The 26,948-nt window shown below is 41.7% G+C and overlaps 2 protein-coding genes across 3 annotated transcripts in view; one reads left to right on the forward strand and one right to left on the reverse strand.

The window, feature by feature from the left end:
• The window catches only part of ap5z1 (adaptor related protein complex 5 subunit zeta 1), a 58,351-nt gene extending 47,123 nt beyond the window's left edge, over nt 1-11,228 (forward strand). Inside the window, exons 13-17 of one of the 2 annotated variants that reach the window (XM_060840333.1) lie at nt 1,157-1,287; nt 3,226-3,316; nt 6,480-6,612; nt 8,048-8,262; nt 10,527-11,228. In XM_060840333.1, coding sequence (XP_060696316.1) covers nt 1,157-1,287; nt 3,226-3,316; nt 6,480-6,612; nt 8,048-8,262; nt 10,527-10,800 — 844 coding nt within the window. In that variant the 3' untranslated portion in view covers nt 10,801-11,228. Of the gene's footprint in view, nt 1-1,156; nt 1,288-3,218; nt 3,317-6,479; nt 6,613-8,047; nt 8,263-10,526 lie in introns of both variants that reach the window. The other variant, XM_060840334.1, reaches the window with a different exon arrangement.
• A 14,079-nt stretch (nt 11,229-25,307) lies between these two features.
• The window catches only part of radil (Ras association and DIL domains), a 104,864-nt gene continuing 103,223 nt past the window's right edge, over nt 25,308-26,948 (reverse strand). Inside the window, exons 13-14 of the mRNA XM_060840336.1 lie at nt 26,180-26,319; nt 25,308-25,482 (exon numbers count right to left, since the gene is read on the reverse strand). Of these exons, the coding sequence (XP_060696319.1) occupies nt 25,383-25,482; nt 26,180-26,319 (240 nt within the window). The 3' untranslated portion in view covers nt 25,308-25,382. The remainder of the gene's footprint in view (nt 25,483-26,179; nt 26,320-26,948) is intronic.

A 26,948-nucleotide genomic window follows, 5' to 3' on the forward strand; every position in this document is an offset into this window, starting at 1 on the left:
GACTAGAAATGTTAACTCTGTTTCTCTGTCCACAGATGCTGTCTAACTTGCTGAGCTCCAGAAATTTCTGTTTTTATTTCAGATTTCCAGCATCTACAGTAGTTTTGCTTTTATTTGAAAAGGAAATAATTTGTTTCTAGTTTATATTGTCCTACAAATGATGGTGAATGGTTATATTACTAAATTAGTAGTCGAGAAACCTGGTTTAATAATACAGAGAACGCAAGTTCAAATATCACCCTGTACCTTTTGAGCATTTAAATTCCATTTCTAAATACCCATTTCAAAAAGGGGAAAGAAACGATCAATTTAAAAATAAAAAGCTAGTGTTAGTAAAAGTGGCTATGAAACTGTCAGGTTGTGTAAAGATTTAGTTAATTTATTGTTTTTTTTTAAAAAGGGATGTGGCCATTTGCTTTCAAGGCCAGCATTTGATGCCCATTCCATTGTTGTCCTTAATGTGAGGCCATTCTGGAGTGCAATTAAATCACATTGCTGAGAGTCTGGAATCATCCCTTGAGGATGGTAGATTTTCCTTCCCTGACATTAGTGAATCAGTTGGATTTTTGTAACCGTCTACAGGTTGAAATGGTTGCTATTTGAATTTCTTGTAAATATATTTTTATTTGAAAAAAATCTTCAAAATAAAATTTTTAACAACAAATATGAAACAATACAATTCGAAACATTACAAAAAAAGCAACACAAGTTAAAAAAAAACAGCCCACTCATGTACAATTGTATGATCATATATAGAATAAAAAACCAAATTAGCTATTTAACTACAAAAAAAACCAGCAACAAACTAATAAGTAGTATAACTCAGCTCAGCCAAACAAGACACTTCTACATTCACAGTTCCTCCTCCCCGGATAACGGACTCATGAAACACGGGTTTTTACATAGCCGTAACAACTTTGTTAGTGTGGCAGATAAATCTGTGTCAAGGTATTCCAAAAAGGGCTGCCATGTCTTATAAAAATTCTCAGTTTTGTGGTGTACCATACTTGTGAGAAAATCCAGGGGAATATGCTCCATAACTATCTTCCACCAACCCGACAGGCCCGGGGGGTTTCGGATACCCAACCTAGCAAGATATTCTTTCTTGCGCAGCAAGTGAGGATGTTGAAAAGTCTTGTCTTTTGCACATCTGCAGGGAACACACTGGGCAGGTCCAGAAGAAGAGAAATTGGGTCCTTCTCCAACCTCACACCCAAAGTCCTCTCCATTGCACCTGCCACAGCGCTCCAGTATGTTTGGAGCCTACCACAGGACCAGAGACAATGGGTAAGAGTGCCCGTACCAACCTTACACTTGGGACATAGTGAATATACCCCTGGTTTAAATTTTGACAAACTGTCTGGAGCCAAGTGGACTCTGTGGAGAATCTTCAATTGTTAGGCATGGTTCCTATTGCAAATTGATATTTCCTGCGTTTTCCCAAATATATCCCCATGCCTCTAAGGTGGTCTCAACACCTAGCGCTCTCTCCCACACCCTGCAGAGTCAATCAAACTCATCTGAGGGCCCCCCCCCCCCCCCGCCCCCCCACAATTGATGATATAAAGTACTGACAAAGTGTATTCTCAGCACCGAGCACCCCTTTTCAATGTTGGATTTGTAGGGATCAGTCAAAAGTGTAGTCTTTTTTTTAATAAAATCCCTAACTTGAAAAAAATGAAAAATGTCCCTATTAGATAGCTTGTATTTCTATGCTAACTGTTTGAAGGACATCATAACATCTCCCTCAAATAAACCGTCCATGCAAGACGCACCCCTAGCTGCTCAATGTTTAAAGCCTGAATCTGTCATCTCTGGTTGAAAACCTGGCATACCCACAAAAGGTGTAAAAGAAGATGTTTTGCCAATATTGCCCTCCCTCTGCTCAATCTCCCTATGCTTTAACAGTATTGATGACTTTTGGGTTACGGCAATGTTCCCTAACAGTCCGCATTTTGTCCAAAACCAGCTATTTGAATTCTTTGACTTTAGCTTTTATTTCCACATTACATTATGTTCTAATTTCACGATTTGAACCCATGTACCTAGAACGTTTAGCCTAGGATTCTGGATTGTCAGTGCACTGCCTTTACCCTTATGTCACAATCTCCCTGTTTGTGGAAGGTGATGTTTACCTGGTCACCTCCAATTTGGGCTTCTCGGGTGTCAGGCATCTTCAAGACTCTGCCACTATTTCAGGACAATGAGAGATGGACAATAAAGCTGATCTTGTCAAATTATGAGACACTGGAAAATATATTTAAAAACCCTGATTGCTCTCTGAATTGGTACGGAGTCACAAGTTGCCTCATTCTGGCCCCAAATCCATGTCTTCTGTATTTTTTTCTCTCATTGGCTAATTACAGATGATTATTTTTAGAATACACCAGAATGAGAATTTACAATACTTGTGGTTAGAACATCTATCACTGACAGAGAATCAGACTTTGTGGAGTTGAGAACTGTATCATAGAATTTCAGCACAAGTGAGAGTTTTAGTTGCCATGTGAGATTTTCCCTAGGTGCAGGAAAAGTTGCTAAATAATAGGCTCTGTATTCAGCTTCACGCCGCGTAAAGGCTCTCTGGTCTAAAGTGCATAGTTGGCGTTCTTTTTAATGTTAACATTATAATCCGAAGCATTACACCCTCTTCTGTTTGTTTTATACTAACGCTGTCACTGGTCTCAATATTTGTATTGCTGAAAATGTGTTGCTGGAAAAGCGCAGCAGGTCAGGCAGCATCCAAGGAGCAGGAGAATCGACGTTCGGGCATGAGCCCTTATTATTACCTTGCTTATCTTAAGACCCTCATCCCTGCCTGACAGCCTTGGCATAATCTGAAGGGCAATTGCTTTTATCACAAGGTATCAAAGATAGTTTGGTCATCCTCCTGTCATCTTGTCACTCATTTATTACCTATTGGGTTGCTTCTAGTCTCAAAAAAGAAACACCAATGTTATCTTCACAAGCAGATTTTTGTCTTTTGAGGAATCAATTTAAATTGTCTATCAAGTGATATTAATAACATCGTGCTGAATTTTTACCAGGTGGTTCATGAATCACTGGTTTATTGTGTGACAGGAGATGATTATTTAAAGTGCATTGTAGTTTACGCCAAATTCCATTGTATTTTCACTAGAACTTTGCCAGTGTACTCTGTTCTTTGTGTGCCATACGACTGGTTTTGGAATCATCCACATTTTCCCTTTTGGCTTCAGTTTGCAGATGGTCCACTGATCAATCAGCTGGTTCTGGTTATCCTGGAACGTAGCAGTCTCCTATATGACATCCCTGACTTCAAAACTGAAGTTCAACGGTAAGTAAAAATAACATGTGGCAAATGCCTGTTTACTACTTTTCAGGGTTGAATACTTGTTGGAATAACACTGTCCATCAGTTTGTGCTCTGAGTAAATTGTCGTGCCAAAAGAAAATGTTACAAAGTATAAAACTGAAACTCATCAACAGTTGAATATAAAGGTATAATCAAAATATACAGAACCTCAAAATACAACCAAGAATAGTCAACATGGTGTCCAAAGGACAGGTCTGTCTTGATGAACCATATTAAACACTTTGAAGAGTTGAAAGGATTTTCACGAAGGGTGCTGCATTTTAAGCCCATGGTTAAGCTATGAATATGTATGATCAGGGACATGTAGTAAAATGATTTAAGTTGGCTACAAAACAGAAAACAGAGCCAGGATTGGGACTAGTTACTCAAACAGATGGGGGGAGAGTTGTTCCACAAGGAGTGATGCTGGGGTTGCAGGTATCAAAGTACAGTTACAAAATTAGCAGACAACAGCAGTACGGAGGGCTACAGTTAACACAAGAGTACATAAGAACTAGAAGCAGGAGTAGGCTGTCTGGCCCTTCGAGCCTGCTCCGCCATTCAGTACGATCATGGCTGATCTTTTCATGGGCTCAGCTCCACTTACCCACACTCTCTCCATAACCTTTAATTCCTTTACTGTTTGAAAAAGTATTTATCTTAGCTTTAAAAGCATTTACTGACAAAGACTGAATCACTTCATTGGGCAGGAAATTCCATAAATTCACAACTCTCTGGTTGAAGAAGTTCCTTCTCATTTCAGTCCTAAATCTGCTCCCTCTAGTTTTGAGGTTGTGCTTTCTTGTCCTAACTTCACCTGCCAGTGGAAACACCCTCTCTACTTCTACTTCTATCTTATCTACTCCCTTCATAATTTTATATGTTGGTATAAGATTTCCGACTACCATTCTTCTAAATTCCAATGAACGTAATCCCGGTCTACTCAGTCTCCCCTCGTACGCCAAACCCCTCAACTCCAGTGTGCCCCCTTTAGTGCCTTTCTCAAGTAAGGAGACTAAAGCTGCACGTAGTACTGCAGGTGTGGCCTCACCAGCACCCTGTACAGCTGCAACATAACCTCCCTGTTTTTAAACTCAATCCCTTTCACAATGAAGGACAAAATTCCATTTGCCTTCCTAATTATGTGTTGAATCTGCAGTCCAAATTTTGGTCTCTGCGCGGCAGTATGCTGTAATTTTTTACCATTCAAATAGTAGTCCTTTTTACTGTTGTTCCTGCCAAAATGGATGACTCCACATTTATTAATATTGTACTCCATCTGCCAGACCTATGCCCATTCATTTATGTCACTTTGCAAAGTTTCACAGTCCATTGCACACTTTGCCCTACCAATCAATGGTAAAGTCCAAAGAAAAACCTGTAGGATTGGTAAATGAGCAAAGGCATAAATAATTGTGAAAGAGGAAGTAAAGCGGTGATAAGGATTCCTTTTAAAATAACCAGAATTCCCTGACTGCATATACCCAACTTGGGAGAAACGTGCATGAACATTTGGATTTTTGTTGTGTGTGGGGGTAACTGGTGCTGTGCCTACTGCTACTGGAAACACAGCAAAGGAAGCCACAGTCCTGCAGAGTCAGGAGGCGGGTTGCTTGTAAAACACCAGTTGCCATTTTGACTAAGGCACTGAGCTCTTGCTTCTCACCAAAATTGAAAAGGGGAGAAATTATGTCATTACATATAGGACCTTAGTTAGACCATACTTGTGTGCTCTCTGTACATTTACAAAGTATTTTGAGGGCCTAGAAAATGTATTTTAAAAATTGTTCACAAAATAGCAGAGCCAAGAGGTTAAATACTCAAATATTAAACAGGCTGATGTTCTTTTCTCTCAACAAGTGAAGGCTGAGCAGGGGTGACTTGGAAGAGACATGAGAGATGATAAGATGCTTTTCTAATGTGGATGTAAAGATGTTTGCAGTTGTTGGGAAGACTAAAAACAAGAGACCGTAAATATTGATTGTCCCTAATGAACAGGCAATTCCAAAAAAAGCTCTTCATCCAGAGTGCAAGAGTGTGGAATGTGTTACCACGTGGATTAGTTAAGGTGACTAGCATAGCTACAGTTTGGAAGCAGAGGGGAATATGAGGCTCAATAAGCAGGTTTGTTAGGGAGCTCCTATGGAGCTTGACCATCACCATGGACTGTTTCCAAAAGAGAAAATGCTGGAAAATCTCAGTAGGTCTGGCAGCATCTGTAAGGAGAGAAAAGAGCTGACATTTCAAGTCTAACTGACCCTTTGTCAATGCTTAAAGGGAGAAATAGCGAGGTATTTTAACCATGGACCATTTGGCTGAATTGTTTGTTTCTGTGCTGTAAACAATTTGTAATGTCTCTGCAAGCCTGTAGCAAATAAACCTTGAGGAAAGTATAATATTTCAAACACCAAACATTATTTTCTGTTTAAAATTGTGGTCAAACTTTGTTGATTTGCTTTTTAAAAAAATCTTCCTGGTCACTTCCCACTCAATTTTCATTCTTTATGTGGGTCCAGCTCACTAGCTAGTGATCAGGAGCAGAAAGTCTGGGAGTTGGTTTTCCATCCTCATTTTGGTCACACAAAAATCACATTGATATTAACTGACTGGACAGCGGGCTTGATACCTTAAGCTCTATTTAATCTGTGGTTTATTTTGCCGCTAAATTACTGGGCAGTGGTGGTTCTACAACAGAAACACATCGTAGCTGATAGTAATGGAGAGGGCATGAAATAATTTTTCAGACTTAAAATTTCCATCCCCAAATACTGTGCTGTGTACAGCTGATAGAGATTGTCAGTTGTGATAACTGCACCTAATTTGATAATGGATAAAAACTGACATATTACAAATGCGACATAGGAAGTGAAATGATGATGCATGTTCACTGAATCACTGAGCTGTGGTGATGGCTGGTTTAGTTTCATTGTCAGCACCCATTTACTGAAACGTCCCAGTGCCACATTAATAAACCTGCTCAAGGTGCGCCGTAGCAGTGAATCCAAGCAGAGATTGTTGTCATCTTTCAGCCTTTTTCAGTTGCATGCCTGAATTCATTTTGGATAATGTTTCATGAGCATTCTGATTAATTACTAAATGTACGGGTGCACCTTGCGTGTTGCTGATATCTTTCTTCAATTCCGCAGTGTATTCAGTTCCCAGCTGTTGGTGTTATGTAAACTCTACCCACCTCTAATAGTGGAACAATCCAAAGAGCTGCTGGAATTTTGTGCAACAGTCAGCAACATTATCAATAAGGAGACTTTCTTCACTCATGTGGTAAGGAACTCTACATTATAATCTAGCTTAGTGATTCAGCTTTACTGTAGGAATGAATCCTGTTCAGACAGGCAATGTTTTTTGGTTGGTCCTGCTAATGACTCAGTGTGGGTATCTGAACTGTACTGACCAGGAAGGTCCCATGTTTTGATCCTATTCTGTGCTGAGTTAGCTTATCTCAAAATTGTTGCTACAAATGGCTCTGAGCTACTGAACTGTGGAACAGGAAATTTACTATGATTACCATTCTTTATTGCTGTCCAGAAATTAATAACAATCTGAACATGTAAAGGGTACTGATTGGCTAATGTGGGTTTTCTGGATTACTAGTCCAATGATAATACTGCTAATGTTCAGGGGACCTGGGTTCAATTCCTACTAAGGCAGCTGGTGGAATTTAAATTCAATGAATAAATTTAATTAATAAGTATAGAATATAAAGTTAATATGGCTGCCTGTTAAACTATTTTCAGTTACTGGAAAAATCCAGCTGGTATACTTTTAATATCCTTTGCTGTGGGTCTAGAACAAGACCAATTATGGACAGACTTCCTTCCCAATGTAGTTAATTCTTAACTACACTTTGAAATGGCTGAGCAAACCATTTCAGTTGTATGAAACTGTGAGCAAAAAATCAAACCAGATGGGCTAAAGTGGTTCAAGAGGGCAGCTCACCACATTCTATTTGAGTGTAATTAGATTCTGGCTTTGCCTGTGTCACCTACTGCCTATGAGAGGATAAACATTTTATAAAGTGTAGCTGAGATACTGAGCTGAACTATTGAGATGGGTAGGAGTGAGGTTCTGGAGGGACAGATGACGTTTTCCACTTTGGCGTTTTTGCATATTATCATGGAATTGTTCCCATTCTAGAAACTGGATACTGTATGTCTTTGTGCCAACTCCACATTCAAATCTTGTTGGAACTAATTAAAAGAAAGGAAAAATAACTCATGCAGTGCCTTTCACCATATTAAGAAATCCTGAAGGACGTTGTCAGTCACTGAAGTTACCCATACCCTGCAGCACAGTCCTTTGTTTACAGAGGCAACAGTGGGTTTATGTAAACAAAGTAATATAAAATAAGCACATGGTTATTGTTAGGAAATTCCTGCTCCAGATAGAAAATGTTGTGTGCAAATGCACAAACTTCCCTTTCTGGTGAGGTGCACCACATATTCTGTCCACAGAAAATATGCACAGTAATTAGTGAATAATCTCTTTAAGTATGGTGGAGAATTATTAAAGGAGCTCCCATGAAATTTCCTGTCAGTACAAGAATGGGCTAATGTAAAGCTGACAATGCTGGAAATATCCAGTAGGTAAAACAGCATCTTTGGACAGAGAAACAGTTAACAGTTTGGCTCATAGATGGTGGTTGGTGAAAAGCTGCTGCTATGATGCAAAGATGTAAACTGAGATTTTGTACTTACAGGTTTGGGCCATCGGGGAGTACATGTCCTTTTCGTATGACAGATGCTGCACAGTGGAACAAATTACCAAGTTCTTTGAAACTCTCGAAGCATTACTTTTTGAGATCACACAGCTGCGAGCCTCTGCCCATGTCCCCAAGTACTCACCGCGGGTTATCACTATTCTCATGACCACCCTGGCAAAATTAGCATCTCGGAGCCAGGACCTGATTCCAAGGTATTCTATCTATTTCAGTATTATGGTCTAGAGGGATAGGGTAATTTTACAATTACTGAGAATTCAGTCACTGGTACAGTACAACTTTTGTTAAAATTGCTGTAATAGCATAAATGAGGAGGGGGGGGGATCAGTAACAAGCAGGCACAGATGTTTAAAACAGTTGGCAGAAGAAATACAAGAGAGATGAGGTCATTTTCTTTTAATGTTTTGGGATGTTATGATCTGCAGTGTATTGCCTGAGAGTGGTAGAAGCAGATTCAGTAGAAATAGAATCTCAAAAGTACTTGAATGCAGAATATAATGTATGGGCTGTGGAGGAAGAGCAGAGCACTGAGACTAATTGGAAATGTCTTCTGTGCTCTGTGCATAGAATTCTAATCAACAGAGTAGATAAGGGTCAGCACAACACTGAAGAAATGGTGAAGGTAGAAGTTAAATTAGTGCAATAGTTTTTCCATCTGCGATCACTTTATCTCAGCCCATCACAGAGAGCAGCCGAAAAGCATCTACTTCTGATTCTAGTTTTCCCAGTCGTCATCTCCCCTTCTTTTTGTCCTGCAGATGTCTGGATTTGATTTTAGTTTTCCCTGATTTTAGTTGAGATCAGGGATTAATAATCACGAAAATGAAGCTTGTATCCTTTTGAGGCCGTATTCCTATTACAGCTATTGGATAGACTTAATGCACACACTGGTTGCTGCAGTTGTGGGAAGTCGCTTTGCATTTTGTCCCTTGTCTAAGTGACATCTTTAGGGCTTTGGAGCCTCCTGTGAAGCGCTGCTGTGTTGTCTTTTGGAATTTATTTGGTTCTGCTCCTGCTGCTTCTGGTTCTGGTTGTTTGTTGCAGTTGTCAGTATATTGGGTCTAGGTCAATGAGTTTATTGATGGAGCCCATGGATGAGTGCCATGCCTCTAGAAATTCTCTGGCTGTCCTCTGTTTAGCTTGTCCTATAATTGTAATCTTGTCCCAGTCCGATATATCGACCACTGCAACAAACAACTGGAACGCAGGAACGGAACCAAATAAATTCCAGAAGAGACAGCTCAACAACACTTCACAGGAGGCTCCAAAGCACTGAAGATGTCACCTAGCCAGGGAATGAAACATCTGCGCATCAACTTCCCAGCTCGGTGAACATACCCACAACTACTGCAACCAGCACCGAGCCACAAATCTTGAATTCGCTCTGAATAAATAAAAAGGAAGTAATAATAGAGATAACTGTGGATGTGGGAAATATGAAACGTAAATTGCTGGCGAAACTCAGCAGGTCTGGCAGCAAGTGTGCAGATAAAGTAGAGTTAACATTAAGTCCAGTGACTCTTCATCAGAACTGATGAATCATTTTCTGACTAAGAGTCACTGCATCTGAAACATTAACTCTGTCTTCCTACAGCTACTGCCAGACCCACTGAATTTTGTTTCTGCATTTGATAAAAGAAAGTAGTTGTTTGTTCTAGAGAGGAAAATTTACAATAAAGTAATGCTTAAAAGCAATTATACTGTACACTAATAGGGTTCTCATTGGCAGAGGAATGCATTAGTTAGATGATTGACTGACAGAAACAGCCAAGCTTTTTTTAAAGGTATTGCCCTTGGAAATGAACTTAGCAGGGATCTAATGGCATTCTGGGTCTTCCTCTATATTGCAAAACATAAACCTATTCATGTCTTTAGTATCTTGAAAATGAAAACATTTAACTTGAAGCCCCTGAGTGTCCATACTGAACTATACTCACAAAAATTGAAGTACACCATGTGGGTGAAATTAATTATTTTACTTGCAACTTAGCCTTTCAGAAACAAAATTGCCCTGTGATTTCACATTGAAGTTTTTTTAAGCTGTATATGTGTAACATTCCAGTTTTAAAAGGTAGTTAAGAAAACTGGGGCGGCACGGCGGCTTAGTGGTTAGCACTGCTGCCTCACACCACCAGGGACCCAGGTTTGATTCCAGCATTGGGCGACTGTCTGTGTGGAGTTTGCATAATCTCCCTGTGTCTGCGTGGGTTTCCTCCCATAGTCCAAAGATGTGCAGGTCAGGTGAATTGGCCATGCTAAATTGCCCATAGTGTTAGTTACATTACTGTTTGGAGGGTTGGTACGGACTTGTTGGGCTGAAGGGCCTCTTTCCACACTGTAGGGAATCTAGCCTAATCAAAAAAACACTGCTTTTTGTCAAATCATTTATTTGTAAGCTGTTTCCTAAATGGAATTACTCAAAAATCTTTAATTTCAAGGATACTTTTTTTCTCTTCAGGGTCTCTATGTTCCTGTCTAAGATGCGGCCTTTTGTACGCAGTGCTATGATTTCCTCCATGTACAGTGAGGATGATATTCAAGAAATCCTGACTCGTGCCACTGAGCTCAACAATCTGTTAAAAGTTCCAAATGTAGCTCAGGTTATATTGGGATCCTCTGTGGACATTGTCAATCCAAGGTGGTACAAGGATACCAATGCTTCATTACCACTCACCTTGAGGACTATCAGCAAAGTGCTGCAGAGAGAGCCAGCACCAGGATTCTCTGCGTAAAATCTCTGAAATGTGTATGATTTTGTGTTTTCTAAGAAATATTTACAAGTGTTCTTCAATTTTTATGAAGTCTTCTAAAAGCTTTGCCAAAAATTAAACAGATTAATAGGTGTTCAATGTTGAGTCCATTACAATTAGACCATTAAGATAAAATCAAACATGATATTGGGCTGAGCATTTATCTTGATCTAAGATGAACCTGACCGACACCCCTCCAATTACTACCTGCATGTGCCTCTATCCAAGAGTTGCTTAAATGTCCCTAATCTCTCTAACTCTACCACTAACCCCTGGCAGTGCATTCCATACATCCACCAATCGCTGCGTAAAGAACTGTCCTCTGCCATCTCCCCTGTAAACGAAAGCCAAAACACCATATGCCCCCTTAACAACTCTATCAACTTAATGGTAAAAAATGAGGTCTGCAGATGCTGGAGATCACAGTTGAAAATGTGTTGCTGGTTAAAGCACAGCAGGTCAGGCAGCATCCAAGGAATAGGAAATTCGACGTTTCGGGCATAAGCCCTTCATCAGGAATGAGGAGAGGGTGCCAGGCAGGCTAAGATAAAAGGTCTTAGCCTGCCTGGCAACCTCTCCTCAATCCTGATGAAGGGCTTATGCCCGAAACGTCGAATTTCCTATTCCTTGGATGCTGCCTGACCTGCTGTGCTTTAACAAGGAATAGGAAATTCGACGTTTCGGGCATAAGCCCTTCATCAGGATTGAGGAGAGGTTGCCAGGCAGGCTAAGACCTTTTATCTTAGCCTGCCTGGCACCCTCTCCTCATTCCTGATGAAGGGCTTATGCCCGAAACGTCGAATTTCCTATTCCTTGGATGCTGCCTGACCTGCTGTGCTTTAACCAGCAACACATTTTCAACTGTGATCTCAACATCTGCAGACCTCATTTTTTACCCGAAGATTTTAACCTACTGCGAATCCTCTTCCAAGGATGCCTTCCTTGCAGAAGCTCTCTTCCTCCCTCTACAAGGATTTCAGTGAGTCTCTCTCTCACTGCACCCCCCAGGTCATCTCCTCTGCACAGAAACTCTTCAGCCACGTTCTCAAACAGACTCGTTACCACAGCCACATCTCCTTCCTCAGCACCTGTCTACGGAACCGACTGATCCCACACGAACTCCGAACTACATTCCAACCAACAAAATTTGGACCCAACCAGGACAACCTGTACCTACAACAAATCCGAAGCCTCCAGCAAAAGACCTCCCTCCGGATCCTCCGCTCCACCCTTGCAGCCATGCGTCGCTACCTACATTCCCTGCAATCAGCCCTACCCCAGCTCAGGACAACACACTCACAGACCTGCAAAGGACCCCTGCTGTTCTTCATCTACAGAAGAATCCACACACTAAACAAACAGTTCTTCCTAGCCACATCAGAAATTAAAGACAGTAAGTACCGAAAACTTTCATGTACTTACCCCCACACTCGTGGTTCCTCGGCTGTTCCAGAATCTTCTGTCGGACGCCATTACACATGTGGCCGCTACAGCGCCCGTGGCACCAACGGCCACTGCCGACCGTGACGTCACTTCCGCCCCCACCGACCTCGGAGCCTCCCCGATCGCCGCCCAACCAACCGCCCCGGCGATCACCGCACAGACAACCGCTTCCACGATCGCCGACGGACTCGCGACCCCCGCGGCTACCGGGAATGACGACGGTTCTTCCGTCGCCACAACCATTTCCGCCCCTTCGGTTGCCGTCGCCGCAGTCACTTCCGCACCCACTGACATCACTAACCTGCAGGACCACAACGCCTCGGGTTTCTCCGCCCCCACGCCGTCTTACGTCACTACACGTAACCCCGCCCTCACGCAAACCTTCGTCATCACGCATAACCCCGCCCCCACACCGACTTTCGCCACCACACGTAACCCCGCCCCCACGCTTATTTCCGTCATGATGCATGACCCCGCCCCCACGCTTGACCCCGCCCCCACACCCAGCAATGTCACCACGTCTAACCCCGCCCCCAGCTCCAGTCCCACACCAGGTCCTAGCTCCCAGCCTTGCCGGATCTTCACCATCCCTCCAGACCTCCCCCTTTCTGAAGATGAAAGATCAGTCCTCAGCAGAGGCCTCACCTTCATTCCCCTACGCCCTCGAATCAATGAGTTCAACACGCGGCGAGATGTTGAACAATTCTTCCGCCGCCTTTGCCTCCGTGCCTACTTTCACAACCAAGACTCCCGCCCACCCTCTGACGACCCGTTCTCCCGCCTCCAACGCACCCCATCCACCTGGACACCCCGTGCTGGCCTCTTACCCGCCCTCAATCTATTTATAGTCAACTGCCGCCGCGACATTAACCGACTCAACCTGTCCACCCCTCTTACCCACTCCAACCTCTCACCCTCAGAACGTGCAGCCTTCCACTCCCTCCGCTCCAATCCCAACCTCCCCATCAAACCGGCAGACAAGGGAGGCGCGATAGTAGTTTGGCGCACCGACCTTTATACAGCTGAGGCCAAACGCCAACTCGCTGACACCTCCTCTTATCGCCCCCTCAACCACAACCCCACCTCCCACCACCAAACCATCATCTCCCAGACCATCCATAACCTCATCACCTCAGGGGATCTCTCATCCACCGCCTCCAACCTCATAGTCTCACAACCCTGCACCGCCCGTTTCTACCTCCTGCCCAAAATCCACAAACCTGAATGCCCCGGCCGACCCATTGTCTCAGCCTGCTCCTGCCCCACCGAACTCATCTCCCAATACCTGGACACGGTTCTGTCCCCTTTATTCCAAGAACTCCCCACCTACGTTCAGGACACCACCCACGCCCTCCACCTCCTCCAGGATTTTCGCTTCCCCGGTCCCCAACGCCTTATTTTCACTATGGACATCCAGTCCCTGTACACCTCCATCCCCCATCACTAAGGACTCAAAGCCCTCCGCTTCTTCCTTTCCCGCCGCACCAACCAGTACCCTTCCACTGACACCCTCCTTCGACTGACTGAACTGGTCCTCACCCTGAATAACTTCGCTTTTCAATCCTCCCACTTCCTCCAAACTAAAGGAGTTGCCATGGGCACCCGCATGGGCCCCAGCTATGCCTGTCTCTTCGTAGGATATGTGGAACAGTCCATCTTCCGCAACTACACTGGCACCACCCCCCACCTTTTCCTCCACTACATCGATGACTGTATCGGCGCTGCCTCGTGCTCCCACAAGGAGGTTGAACAGTTCATCAACTTTACTAACACCTTCCATCCCGACCTCAAATTCACCTGGACTGTCTCAGACTCCTCCTTCCCTTCCTAGACCTTTCCATTTCTATCTCAGGCGACCGACTCAACACAGACATCTACTACAAACCAACTGACTCCCACAGCTATCTGGACTACACCACCTCCCACCCTGCCCCCTGTAAAAACTCCATCCCATATTCCCAATTCCTTCGTCTCCGTCACATCTGCTCCCAGGAGGACCAGTTCCAACACCGCACAGCCCAGATGGCCTCCTTCTTCAAGGACCGCAGATTCCCCCCAGACGTGATCGACGATGCCCTCCACCGCATCTCCTCCACTTCCCGCTCCTCCGCCCTTGAGCCCCGCTCCTCCAACCACCACCAAGACAGAACCCCACTGGTTCTCACCTACCACCCCATCAACCTCCGTATACAACGTATCATCCGCCGTCATTTCCGCCACCTCCAAACGGACCCCACAACCAGGGATATATTTCCCTCCCCTCCCCTATCAGCATTCCGCAAAGACCACTCACTTCGTGACTCCCTCGTCAGGTCCACACCCCCCACCAACCCAACCTCCACTCCCGGCACCTTCCCCTGCAACCGCAGGAAATGTAAAACTTGCGCCCACACCTCCTCCCTCACTTCCCTCCAAGGCCCCAAGGGATCCTTCCATATCCGCCACAAGTTCACCTGTACCTCCACACACATCATCTATTGCATCCGCTGCACCCGATGTGGCCTCCTCTACATTGGGGAGACGGGCCGCTTACTTGCGGAACGCTTCAGAGAACACCTCAGGGACGCCCGGACCAACCAACCCAACCACCCCGTGGCTCAACACTTTAACTCTCCCTCCCACTCCACCGAGGACATGCAGGTCCTTGGACTCCTCCACCGGCAGAACATAACAACACGACGGCTGGAGGAGGAGCGCCTCATCTTCCGCCTGGGAACCCTCCAACCACAAGGAATGAACTCGGATTTCTCCAGTTTCCTCATTTCCCCTCCCCCCCACCTTGTCTCAGTCGGTTCCCTCAACTCAGCACCGCCCTCCTAACCTGCAATCTTCTTCCTAACCTCTCTGCCCCCACCCCACTCCGGCCTATCACCCTCACCTTGACCTCCTTCCACCTATCACATCTCCATCGCCCCTCCCCCAAGTCCCTCCTCCCTACCTTTTATCTTAGCCTGCCTGGCACCCTCTCCTCATTCCTGATGAAGGGCTTATGCCCGAAACGTCGAATTTCCTATTCCTTGGATGCTGCCTGACCTGCTGTGCTTTAACCAGCAACACATTTTCAACAACATCTATCAACTTAATAGCAACTTTGAGGAATCTATGTAGGTGAACCCCAAGATCCCACTGTTCCTCCATACTGCTAAGAATTGTGTCTTTAACCCTGTATTCAGCATTCAAATTCTATCTTCCAAAATGAATTACTTCACATTTTATCCAGGTTGAACTCCATCTGCCACTTCTCAGCATCATCAATGTCTTCGTGTCGAGGGCTGTTGCAGTCTATAACATCTACAACACTACTGACCATTGTGACATTGGCAAACTTACTAACCCATTCTTTGAATTCTTCATCCAAGTCATTTATTAAAAACTACAAAAAGAATAGAGGCCAAAGAACAGATTTCTGTGGGATGAATATTTGGTGAATGGAAGTCATTGGTTCTATACAATTTGAGTATTGCTGAAATAAGACCTTTCTTCAGAATAGTTCTGACTGAAGGGTTACTGGACCTGAAACATTAACTCTGCTGCCAGACCTGCTCAGTTTCTCCAACATACATATACATTTTTTTGTTTATTGTAGTAATTGGAACAATACAAGACATAGCAATGTGTGAGGAAAGAAAAATCACATTTCATACCATACTAATTGATTGGGTTAAATGTGGACAATTGATTAAATATGCTAAACCTGCAGGGTTAAAAATAACAGTTCCAAAGAAGAAAAGTTGTTGTTAATCCATGAAAGTAGTGTTTATTTGCATAGAATTCTTCAGAAATAGAAATTTATACCATTTGAGTACATATTTGAAATACATTCTGAAAAGTTCTACATAAGTCTTACATTAAAAATATATTATTTGAACAGTTGTATTAACATAAAATACATATAATGGAGATAAAAGTAAATAATAAAATAATGACTGGACTTTAAAGCACATTTTAATAATGTGGCTTGTTTGCATAAAAACTGAGTTGGTAAGCAGTTCCTTTTGTAATGCCCCACAGTAACAAGGTTTTGTTCGGGAATTCAGGAAATTTACTACAGAATCACTATCGGAAAACTACTCTTACAGTGTGTGTCGTTTAAACGTGGAATGTAGTGTGATGTTCAAAATACAAATTTTGATTTTTAAATTTATTAATTTGTCACCTGACTGTCCATATTGAATTGGGAGAAAGTGAGGACTGCAGATACTGGAGATCAGAGCTTAAAAATGTGTTGCTGGAAAAGCACAGCAGGTCAGGCAGCATCAAAGGAGCAGGAGAATCGACGTTTTGGGCACAAGCCCCACTTCAGGAATGCCATATTGCATTGTTGAAGTAAAATAAGGCTATTTTGGCAATATGCATGAGCAGCTCATGTGAGGTTTAAGTTTAAAGTGGTACTGGTGGTTAAAACCTCTTTAATACGAATGGAAAAGATGCTAATGTTCCATCTACGATCAACATCAATCATGTGGATGTAATACTTTTAGAAATATGTCTGTTTACATTGTTTAACTTTTGAGGAGGTGGTAATTAGAGGTTTTAAAAAAGTCTTTGACTATCAATATCCATAAAGTGAAAACACTGCTTCCTGTAACAAAGTGGATCTCATAATAAACCATAAAGCAAAGCAAAGCAAAACAGAACTATCACTGCAGTTGTTAGCTTGAAGAGCTAGTATCATGGTCTGCTAATTTAGAATTTGTTGATTAAAAACATATGCTGCACAAAATAGTTCACACTGCATGCATCAAAAAAAAACTTTCAAAAACACAAACTCAAGAATTAGTGATTTGATAACCTCACACTGAGGATTTTGTATGGAAGACATTGTAGCCTATAATCACTCAGTATACCACTTTTCCTTCTATACATCAGATGTCTGTACGTTTTCTCATATTCTCACTTGTCCGATAACCATTTGCAGTTATTATTGTGCAATCCCTTTCAGTTACTCTCAACAAATGCCTTTCATCTATCAACTCAATACATGCCATAATACTCGCTCTAAAGCACAAAACATCAGTAAGTGAGGTAACCAGAGACAATGCAATATCAGATAGCCATGTGGCACATTCATTATACACTTGTTAACACTATTATCCAGTCAGTGAAATAAGTATGTGCATAACTGTAACATGCAATTTTCTAACTTTGATTGAAATTGTTTTCTATCCCCTATACAGGGTCTTCAGCCATTCTGCAGAAACTAGTTCAGTTAGCTAATGAATCCTCATAAGAGGCTTGAGGATACATGATCACGAGCCATGCAGACTATAACCCAGCCGAAGATACTCATGTCTCCAGATACATTCAGTAATGCATCTGGTGTTTTGCTCAGGTAAACATAGCATTTATTGCCCATCCTTAACCGCCCTTGAATGTTAGTGTCTACTTGCAAGCTTACCCACAGAGCTGTGAAGGACCCAGTAACAATGGAATAAAGTATCAGCAATTGCAGCTGCATGCAGACACAGACTGAGTTGCGAATGGTATGAAACATTGTTTTAAGATCAGCAAACTTTATCACTTCTGACCTTATCATTGATGAGACAACCCAACATGGTTGGGTTCAGTACATTATCCTGAGGACATCTGCAATGTTCCTGGGTCTGGGATGATTGGTCTCCATCAACCCCAGCCATCTTCCTCTATGATTGGTTGAAGTCAAACCTATGGCAAAATGTCTCCTTTATCTAAAGGGCAGAGAAGGATGTGGCAGCAGGGAGAAATTCTCTGAGAAGGCAGGATAGGAGGGACCTCCTTAAAAGCCCTAGCTAAGCAGGTCTCCCAATAGCACTATTGCTACAATGGGATTAGACAAGAGCACCTTTGCTGAGGGAGCTTTGCTTCAGTAAGGTACTGCTGGAGTTGTCATACCATTCATGAAGCTTGGAACTTTAATCCAGGTTGAGGACTGCTCGCCCAATGACTGTGGAGATTATTGTTGCTGTTTCTTTCATAGCAACCAGTTCCTTGGACATATTATAGTTACACCAACAATTCATGCCCAAAATGCTAATGATCTTTTAAGAAGCAGTTAGTTCGCATCCCGATTACAGGTGCATCTAAGAGCAAACACACTAACTTCCAAGTTTACGATTCATTTCATCACTTCAAATTTTTCTTCGAATTACTGTAATTACTCACATCAGGCAAGTCTTTGTGGCGAGGTACCACAGATGGCAGTGAAATAAGTTAACAGTTGCATCAGTTTTCAATGTTCTTGAAGATTGTTTGGAAGTAGCTTATCATTACTGCTGCCCAAAGCAGACAAAAGACTGCACTTTTAGTTGAAACGCCAACCTCAAGACGTAATACCAATTCCTGAGGATTCTGGGTAATCCAAGATGGAGGACAGGAAACATTTCTGGCTCTAACAATCTGCTCCTTTTTTGAGGGTTTTTTTATATGCTATTGCATTGTTTTGGAACTTTGGAGAAAAAAAGTCAAAACAACAGTTTTAAAAGAGAGAGGGGTACAGACAAAAGAAGCATATGGTGAGGTCAGTGCAGGACAGAGAGAGAGAGAAAGAAACTGACTACAGTGTACCTGTAGTTACTGCCTTTGCCATTTGAATTCATGTATCGCTGGACATCAGAGTGCATCTGGGAAAATTAACAAACAATGAAATTCACACTAAACTTGGAGGAACCTGTTTGGGAGAGGTCACAGCACAGAAACAGAAGTGAATATTTAAGTGTGGCTTTACAGTAAGTCTGCAGGAGTGAGTAGAGTGGGTTCTTTCTTGATTATATGTCTTATGGAGAAATACCTCTTAATCAAACTTATAACCTCTAAGTATTAATTTAACCTGGAGCAGTGTTTTGTAGAGGAATAGGAGTGTGCTATTTTCTGGGTCTGTAGATTGAAAGAAGCAAAAGTGGCCTTTAGTAGAGTGATATGCTCTTCTTGTCGGATGTGGGAGTTTAAGGAGAGTTACGGATTACTGAGGATTATACCTGCAGTAAATGCTGATGGTTGAGAATCCTATGGATCAGCTGGAGAGACAGGAGGCAATGAGGAATTTACAAGAGCAAGGGGATATGGTGGATGTAGTTATAGGAAGGGGGAAAAGTCGCAGATAATTACATAAATAGGTTAACTCCAGGAAAGGTAAGAGAGGCAGTTAGTGCAGGAGTCTTCTGTGGCTATCCCCATTTCAAACAAGTGTGCTGTTTTGGAAAATGTAGGAGGTGATTGATTCTCAAGGGAATGGAGCATGAACAGCCAAGTTTCTGGTTTTAAGACTGGCGCTAATGCAATGAGGGGTACATCAGGTTCCAAGAGATCAATTGTGTTAGGGAAACTCTCTGGTCTGATGTACAAACAGACATTTCAGTGGTCAGCAGTGAAAAATCAGAATGGTGTGTTGCTTCCCTGGTGCCAGGATCAAGGATGTCTCAGAGAGGGTGCAGAATGTTCTCAAAGAAGAGAGGGACTAGCAGGAGGTCATTGTACACATTGGAACCAATGACGTAGGAAGGGAAAGGTTGAGAATCTGAAGGGAGATTAGAGAGTTGGGCAGGAATTTAAAAAGGTCCTCAAGAGTAGTAATATCTGGATTATTCCCAGTGCTGTGAGCTAATGAGGACAGGAATAGGAGGATAGAGCAGATGAATGCATGGCTGAGGAGCTGGTGTATGGAAGAAGGATTCACATTTGTGGATCATTGGAATCTGTTTTGGAGTAGAAGTGACCTGTACAAGAAGGACTGATTGCACTTAAATTGGAAGGGGACTAACATACTGGCAGGGAGATTTGCTAGAGCAGCTTGGAGGATTTCACCTAGTAAGGTGGGGTGTGGTGGTGGGACCCAGGGAGATAGTAGGGAAAGAGATCAATCGGAGACTGGTACATTTTGAGAACAGAAGCAAGTCAAACAGTCAGGGCAGACGGGGACAAAGCAGAGAACAAGGTAGGACTGATAAATTAAACTGCATTTATTTCAATGCAAGAGGTATAATAGGGAAGGCAGATGAACTCAGGGCATGGTTAGGAACATGGGACTGGGATTTCATAACAATTACAGAAACGTGGCTCAGGGAGGGACAGGACTGGCAGCTTAATGTTCCAGGATACAAATGCTTTTGGAAGGATAGAAAGGGAAGTAAAAGAGGAGGGGGAGTGGTGTTTTTGGTAAGGGATAGCATTACAGCTGTACTGAGGGAGGATCTTCCCAGCAATACATCCAGGGAAGTTATTTGGGTGGAACTGAGAAGAAAGGGATGATCACCTTATTGGGATTGTATTATAGACCCCTAATAGTCAGAGGGAAATTGAGAAACAAACTTGTAAGGAGATCTCAGTTATCTGTAAGAATAAGTGTGGTTATGGTAGGAGATTTTAACTGTCCAAACATAGACTGGGACTGCCATAGTGTTAAGGGATTAGATGGAAAGGAATTTAAGTAAGTACAAGAAAAGTTTCTGATTCAGTATGTGAATGTACCTACTAGAGAAGGTGCAAAACTTGATCTACTCTTGGGAAATAAGGCAGGGTAGGTGACTGAGGTGTCAGTGGGGGAGCACTTTGGGGCCAGCGACCATAATTCTATTAGTTTTTTAAAAAGCGATGAAAAGGATAGACCCGATCTAAAAGTTGAAGTTCTAAATTGGAGAAAGGCCAATTTTGATGGTATTAGGCAAAAGAACTTTCAAAAGCTGATTGGGAGCAAATGTTTGCAAATAAAGGGATGGCTGGAAAATGGGAAGCCTTAAGAAATGAGATCACCAGAGTCCAGAGACAGTATATTCCTGGTTAAGGTGAAAGGAAAAGCTGGTAGGTATAGGGAATGCTGTATAACTAAAGAAAGTTAGTTTGGTTAGGAAAAAGAAGGAAGCATATATCAGGTAAAGACAGGATAGAGAGAGTGAATCCTGAAAAGAGTACAAAGGCAGTAGAAGTATACTTAAGAGGGAAATCAGGAGGGCAAAAAGGGGACATGAGATAGCTTTGGCAAATAGAATTAAGGAGAATCCAAAAGGATTTTTACAAATATATTAAGGACAAAAGGGTAACTAGGGAGCTACTAGGGTCCCTTAAAAGATCACCAAGGCGGCCTTTGTGTGGAGTCGCAGAAAATGGGGAGATACTAAATGAGTATTTTGCATCAGTATTTACTGTGGAAAAGGACATGAAAGATATAGAATGTAGAGAAATGGATGGTGACATCTTGGAAAATGTCCATATTACAGAGGAGGAAGTGCTGGATGTCTTGAAATGCATAAAAGTGGATAAATCCCCAGAACTCTGTGCAAACCTAGGGAAGTGATTGTTGGGCCCCTTGCTGAGATATTTGTATCACCGATAGTCACAGGTGACTGGAGGTTGGCTAATGTGGTCACTGTTAAAGAAAGGTGGTAAGGACAAGCCAGGGAACTATAGACCAGTGAGCCTGATGTCGGTAGTGGGCAAGTTGTTGGAGGGAATCCTGAGAGACGGGATGTACATGTATTTGGAAAGGCAAGGACAGATTAGGGATAGTCAACATGGCTTTGTGCATGGGAAATCATGTCTCACAAACTTGACCGAGTTTTTTGAAGAGGTAACAGAGGATTGATGAGGACAGAGCGGTAGATGTGATCTATATGGACTTCAGTAAGGTGTTCGACAAGGTTCCCCATGGGAGACTGGTTAGCAAGGTTAGATCTCACTGAATAGGGAGAACTTGCCATTTGGATACAGAACTGGCTCAAAGATAGAAGACAAGGTGGTGGTGTAGAATTGTTTTTCAGACTGGAGGCCTGTGATCAGTGGAGTGCCACAAGGATTGGTTCTGGGTCCACTAATTTTTGTCATTTACACAAATGATTTGGATGTAAGCATAAAATGTATAATTAGTAAATTTGCAGATGACACCAAAATTGGAAGTGTAGTGAACAGCAAAGGAGGTTACCTCAGATTACAACGGGATCTTGATCAGGTGGGCCAATGGGCTGAGAAGTGGCAGATGAAGTTTAATTCAGATAAATGTGAGGTGCTGCATTTTGGGAAAGCAAATCTTAGCAGGACTTATACACTTAATGGTAAGGTCCTAGGGAGTGTTGCTGAACAAAAACCTTGGAATGCAGATTCATAGCTCCTTGAAAGTGGAGTCGCAGGTAGATAGCATAGTGAAGAAGGCGTTTGGTATGCTTTCCTTTATTGGTCAGAGTATGGAGTACAGGAGTTGAAAGGTCATGTTGCAGCTGTACAGGACATTGGTTAGGCCACTGTTGAAATTTGCGTGCAATTCTAGTCTCCTTCCTATCAGAAAGACGTGAAACATGAAAGGGTTCAGAAAACATTTACAAGGATGTTGCTACGGTTGGAGGTTTTGAGCTACAGGGAAGACTGAACAGGCTGGGGCTGTTTCTTCTGGAGCATTGGAGGCTAAGGGGTGACTTTATAGAGGTTTACAAAATCATGAGGGGCATGGATAAGATAAATAGACAAAGTCTCTTCCCTGGGTTTGGGGAGTTCAGAACTAGAGGACATAGGTTTAGGGTGAGAGGGGAAAGATATAAAACAGACCTAAGGGGGGGCGCAACCTTTTCACACAGAGGGTGGTACATGTATAGAATAAGCTGCCAGAGGAAGTGGTGGAGGCTGGTACAATTGCAACATTTAAAAGGTATTTGGCTGGGTATATGAATAGGAAGGGTTTGGAGGGATATGGGCCGGGTGCTGGCAGATGGAACTAGATTGGATTGGTATATCTGGTCGGAAAGTACGTTTGGACCGAAGGGTCTGTTTCCGTGCTGCACATCTCTATGACTTACTGGGGTTAACCAACTGAGCCGAACTCCGATGAGTGTTTCCAGTGGGAGACAAAGAATTACCAAGTAATTACATTAACTGTGTTACTCAAGATGTGGAAGTGCCTGTGTTGGACCAGAGGGGATAAATCAGAAGTCACATAACACCAGGTTGTAGATCAACAGATTTATTAGAAATCACAAGCTTTCAGAGGGCTGCAGCTTCACCAGGTGACCCACTTCATAGCAGTACTCTGAAAGCTTGTGATTTCAAATAAATCTGAAGAACTATAACCTGGTGTCATGGGACTTCTGACTGTGTTACTCAAAGTATTTTTTTTCAAAACCTATTTAAAGCTTTTGATTTTTTGAACAAGTGAGATGAAGGATCTTAAATGAACATTCATAGATAGATCTTTCTCTGAATTTCTGACATTTAATATAGTGTTGCCTTTAAAAAAAGATTCCTGAAAGACTATCGCCCCAGTGGTCATTAAAACAAGGTTGCTAGAGATGGAATCATAAGTCATAATGGATTTAGATCCAAAGGGAGCATGAAATGTATCTTCAAATTAATTCTGAGATTGCAATCAAAATATATTTATGTAGATATTTCAGTCATTCTCAGAGTGCATTCAAGTACAATTTGCCAATACTGGACAGCTGCCTGCTATATAGCTTATTAAATTAATTAAAACAATTACTATTCATTAAGATACTAATTTACTGATTATCTTTGCCTTTCTATCAGAAGGCATGCGTTGGCCTAATAACTATCTGACATTGAATAGTTCTACAGAATACTGCTAGGGCACAATTGATATTTTAGAGTAATTCCTAATGAATACATCAGTGGGTCAGCTAATGTACATTTAGTAACAGCATTAGAACACTTTTCCCTGTTGGGCCTGATTACTTGATGCTTTATTAAAGTTCTGTGAGGAACGTATGCCATATCAACAATATACTATGACTTATGACATCCAGAAATTTACCATTAAACTTGGAAGAAATTAGGTTCAGAAACTTTAAAATGATAATCAATCAATTTGGGCCTATTTAATGGACATGGGTGGTGATACTGCATAGAGGTTCATAGCACAGTAACATTTTTACATCCTTAAAATATCAATTTCCTCTAATTGAAGATGTTATTACTGTACAATGATCGATCAGCACAGCCCAGCTCTGGCATTGTTCTCATCAGTCACATATGTTAGAAATCCTGGAGATTACAACTACCAAGTCTGGAGCTGCTCTTTCTCAATTAATTCTGGATTTAGTTGTGATAATTACGCTGAAGTTACTGTCTAAAGTTTTGTAAAAAAAATTATTGTAGCTGCCAGTTTTGAAAACTGAAGAGGTTAAAATCCCACTGCTCAAAATCCTTGGGGTCGATTTTAAATGTGATAGTTAGCCTATTTAATCCCCCCTCCTTTGTTTCTACGGTGAAATTGGCAAGGATGTAAAACAGGCTGTTCATTCGCTATCAAATTCAAATTCTACCCTTTAGTTTCCAAGTGAGCCTTCTGAATTAGATCAGACAGACTGCAGTAGATTTTCAAGCTAAAATGTACAAACTAGATATGCACCAAAATTATATCTAATGCACAAAACTATCAACCTACATTATTCATTCAAGTCTTATACTGGGGTTTAAAGCCACAATCTCCATCTGTCCTATCACTAAAACAAGCTAATACTAATGTAGTCCTTAGTGTTAAATTATAAAACTATCAGATATTGTCAAAGTTCGTTTTACCTTCATTTCCCATTGTGACTGCTCTCTCCTTTGGTGAGTTGTGTAGCCTTTGTACACATTGTTACACATATGCAATTAAATGAGAGGATGACAGCATCTGTTGCAAAGAGATGTCCATGTTTTCCCTCATTTTAAGAAATGGGAATATTCACTGAATTAATTCATTTTGTTTAGATTTTAGGTTGCTCTATTTTATAGCATCATGGTGCTTGCTGGATAATACAGGTACATTCATAACTCTACAATGAACTTTCAGTACGTAAGCAAAGACATGAATGAAAGTACCTGAAGGATGTGAACTGTTTTGAATCATTCATGGATGTTGTCTCTTTGAATTGAAGTGCTGAATTCAGTCAAGAATAAGTACTGGTTGTGAGAAAAGTCTTTATATAAACAAATTCACTGTTTTTGGTTCAGCATTTAAAAGGTGAAGCTGGAACAATTCTTAAATCGTGTTTGGTAAATAGCAGTAAAGTTGTTTAAGATGGATATGAACAGTTATCACAGATACTAAGGTAAACTGATTTGTGAGGAGTTGTTCTTCTCCTCTTTAGCTATGAAGGAATGAAGAGGGCAAATAAACTAAGGTTTACTGATCACTCTTTGTTCCCTGGTTCAGTGAGTGAAGACTAACAAGATGATGCACTGATCTTCTCAGCAATGAGGAAATCTGACTTGGCAACAAGGAATCTTGGTCTCTCGCCTGCTGATCGGATCAGGTTAACTGCACTGTAATCAGAAGCAAGAAATTAGGATATTGCAGTCAGGAACTCTGAGTCTTCAACACATGCTCAGCTTAAGACTATTCCAAATATTTGGAATGCAAGTCTGATCTAAAATACACAATGCAGCAAAAACATCGTAACTTGCTGGTTAGTACAGGTTCGATGACTTATTAGGACTTAAGTAACCACCTGGTGTGTCATGTACACACCAACTTGTTCATAGTGCAGTATTTGATAATATTGCATCCTTCAATAATGTCATGTCTAGAAAAAAATCCTTTCCAAATGATTTAAACTATTATTGATTATTTTTAAGTTTCATAATTTCTTTCACAACTCAAAATGTGAATTTGAATATTTTGAAATTTTCAGTCAAAATTTCCTGAGGGCCTTCTGTTTTAAAGCTTTGCCAATCAACTAAATGGTGGAGAATTTAAGGAGAGGGTTGTATTACTGATCATTTGCTGAGTTTTATCATTTTGGCAATGTGACTTTTTTTTTAACAAGAGGGACCATCAATTGAACTAAAATCTGCTCTCGCTTTTTGTTCCCAATAAAATTTCTGAGTAAGGGAGGAAGACATTAATTATTAAAAGGTAGGTAGGCTTTATTGTTGGAGGGAGGTCAGTAATAGGATTGAAATGGGGTGGATTTCCTGGAGAGAAATGTTTATATTTCATTCCATAAGAAACTGTGATTACCTGTCATAATCTGCTCCAATTAAGCTGGTTCCATTTACTGCCAGGATTCTATCACCTATCCTGAGTCTCCCATCACAGGCAGCAGGGCTGTCGGGCAGTAACGTTCTGATATAGATCCCAGGGGAATTTAAGGTTGTATGCTGCAAAATAGATGGGAGAAAGGGTATAATAGGCCTGATCTTATCCTGTACAGAAGTTAGTAATTCCAAATTGGAGGGGCTGTGAAACAGAATCTCTCAAGATTCATGTATAAGAACTCTGGCTCATGTTTTGCTAACGGTGAAAGAAATAATACAGAAATTTGAGTTTTTCCACCAACTCATTTGTATGGTAGATTGACCAAAATATAGTTAGACTTTACACCCTATCACTCTAACTATACCCATTCATAATATCCTGAGGAATAATGATATAAGCACTTGAATATGGATCATCAAGTGCTCCTGAAATAGCATTTGATCAAGTCTCTCATGGTGCACATTGGGAAGAAATGACAGCAGAGCTCAATTTCACTCATTCCAATCAGAAGTATTGAGTCTAAATTCACTCTTAAAGCAGTCCAAAAATTACCTATACTAAATCACCAATCACTCTGAACTAAATTGCCAATCATTCACAGATGGCAAGGACACCATTAGAAAAAAATCAATACAATACATGTCACTTATAACCAACTGTAAAAATACAATGCGAACCCATAGATCGTGGCATTCCTGATCCCTTCAAGAAAATTAAACTGGAGAAAACAGAGGACCTGAAATATGGCAAA

This window comes from Hemiscyllium ocellatum, chromosome 20, assembly GCF_020745735.1.
Source record: "Hemiscyllium ocellatum isolate sHemOce1 chromosome 20, sHemOce1.pat.X.cur, whole genome shotgun sequence".
In the NCBI taxonomy this organism is placed as follows: Eukaryota; Metazoa; Chordata; class Chondrichthyes; order Orectolobiformes; family Hemiscylliidae; genus Hemiscyllium; species Hemiscyllium ocellatum.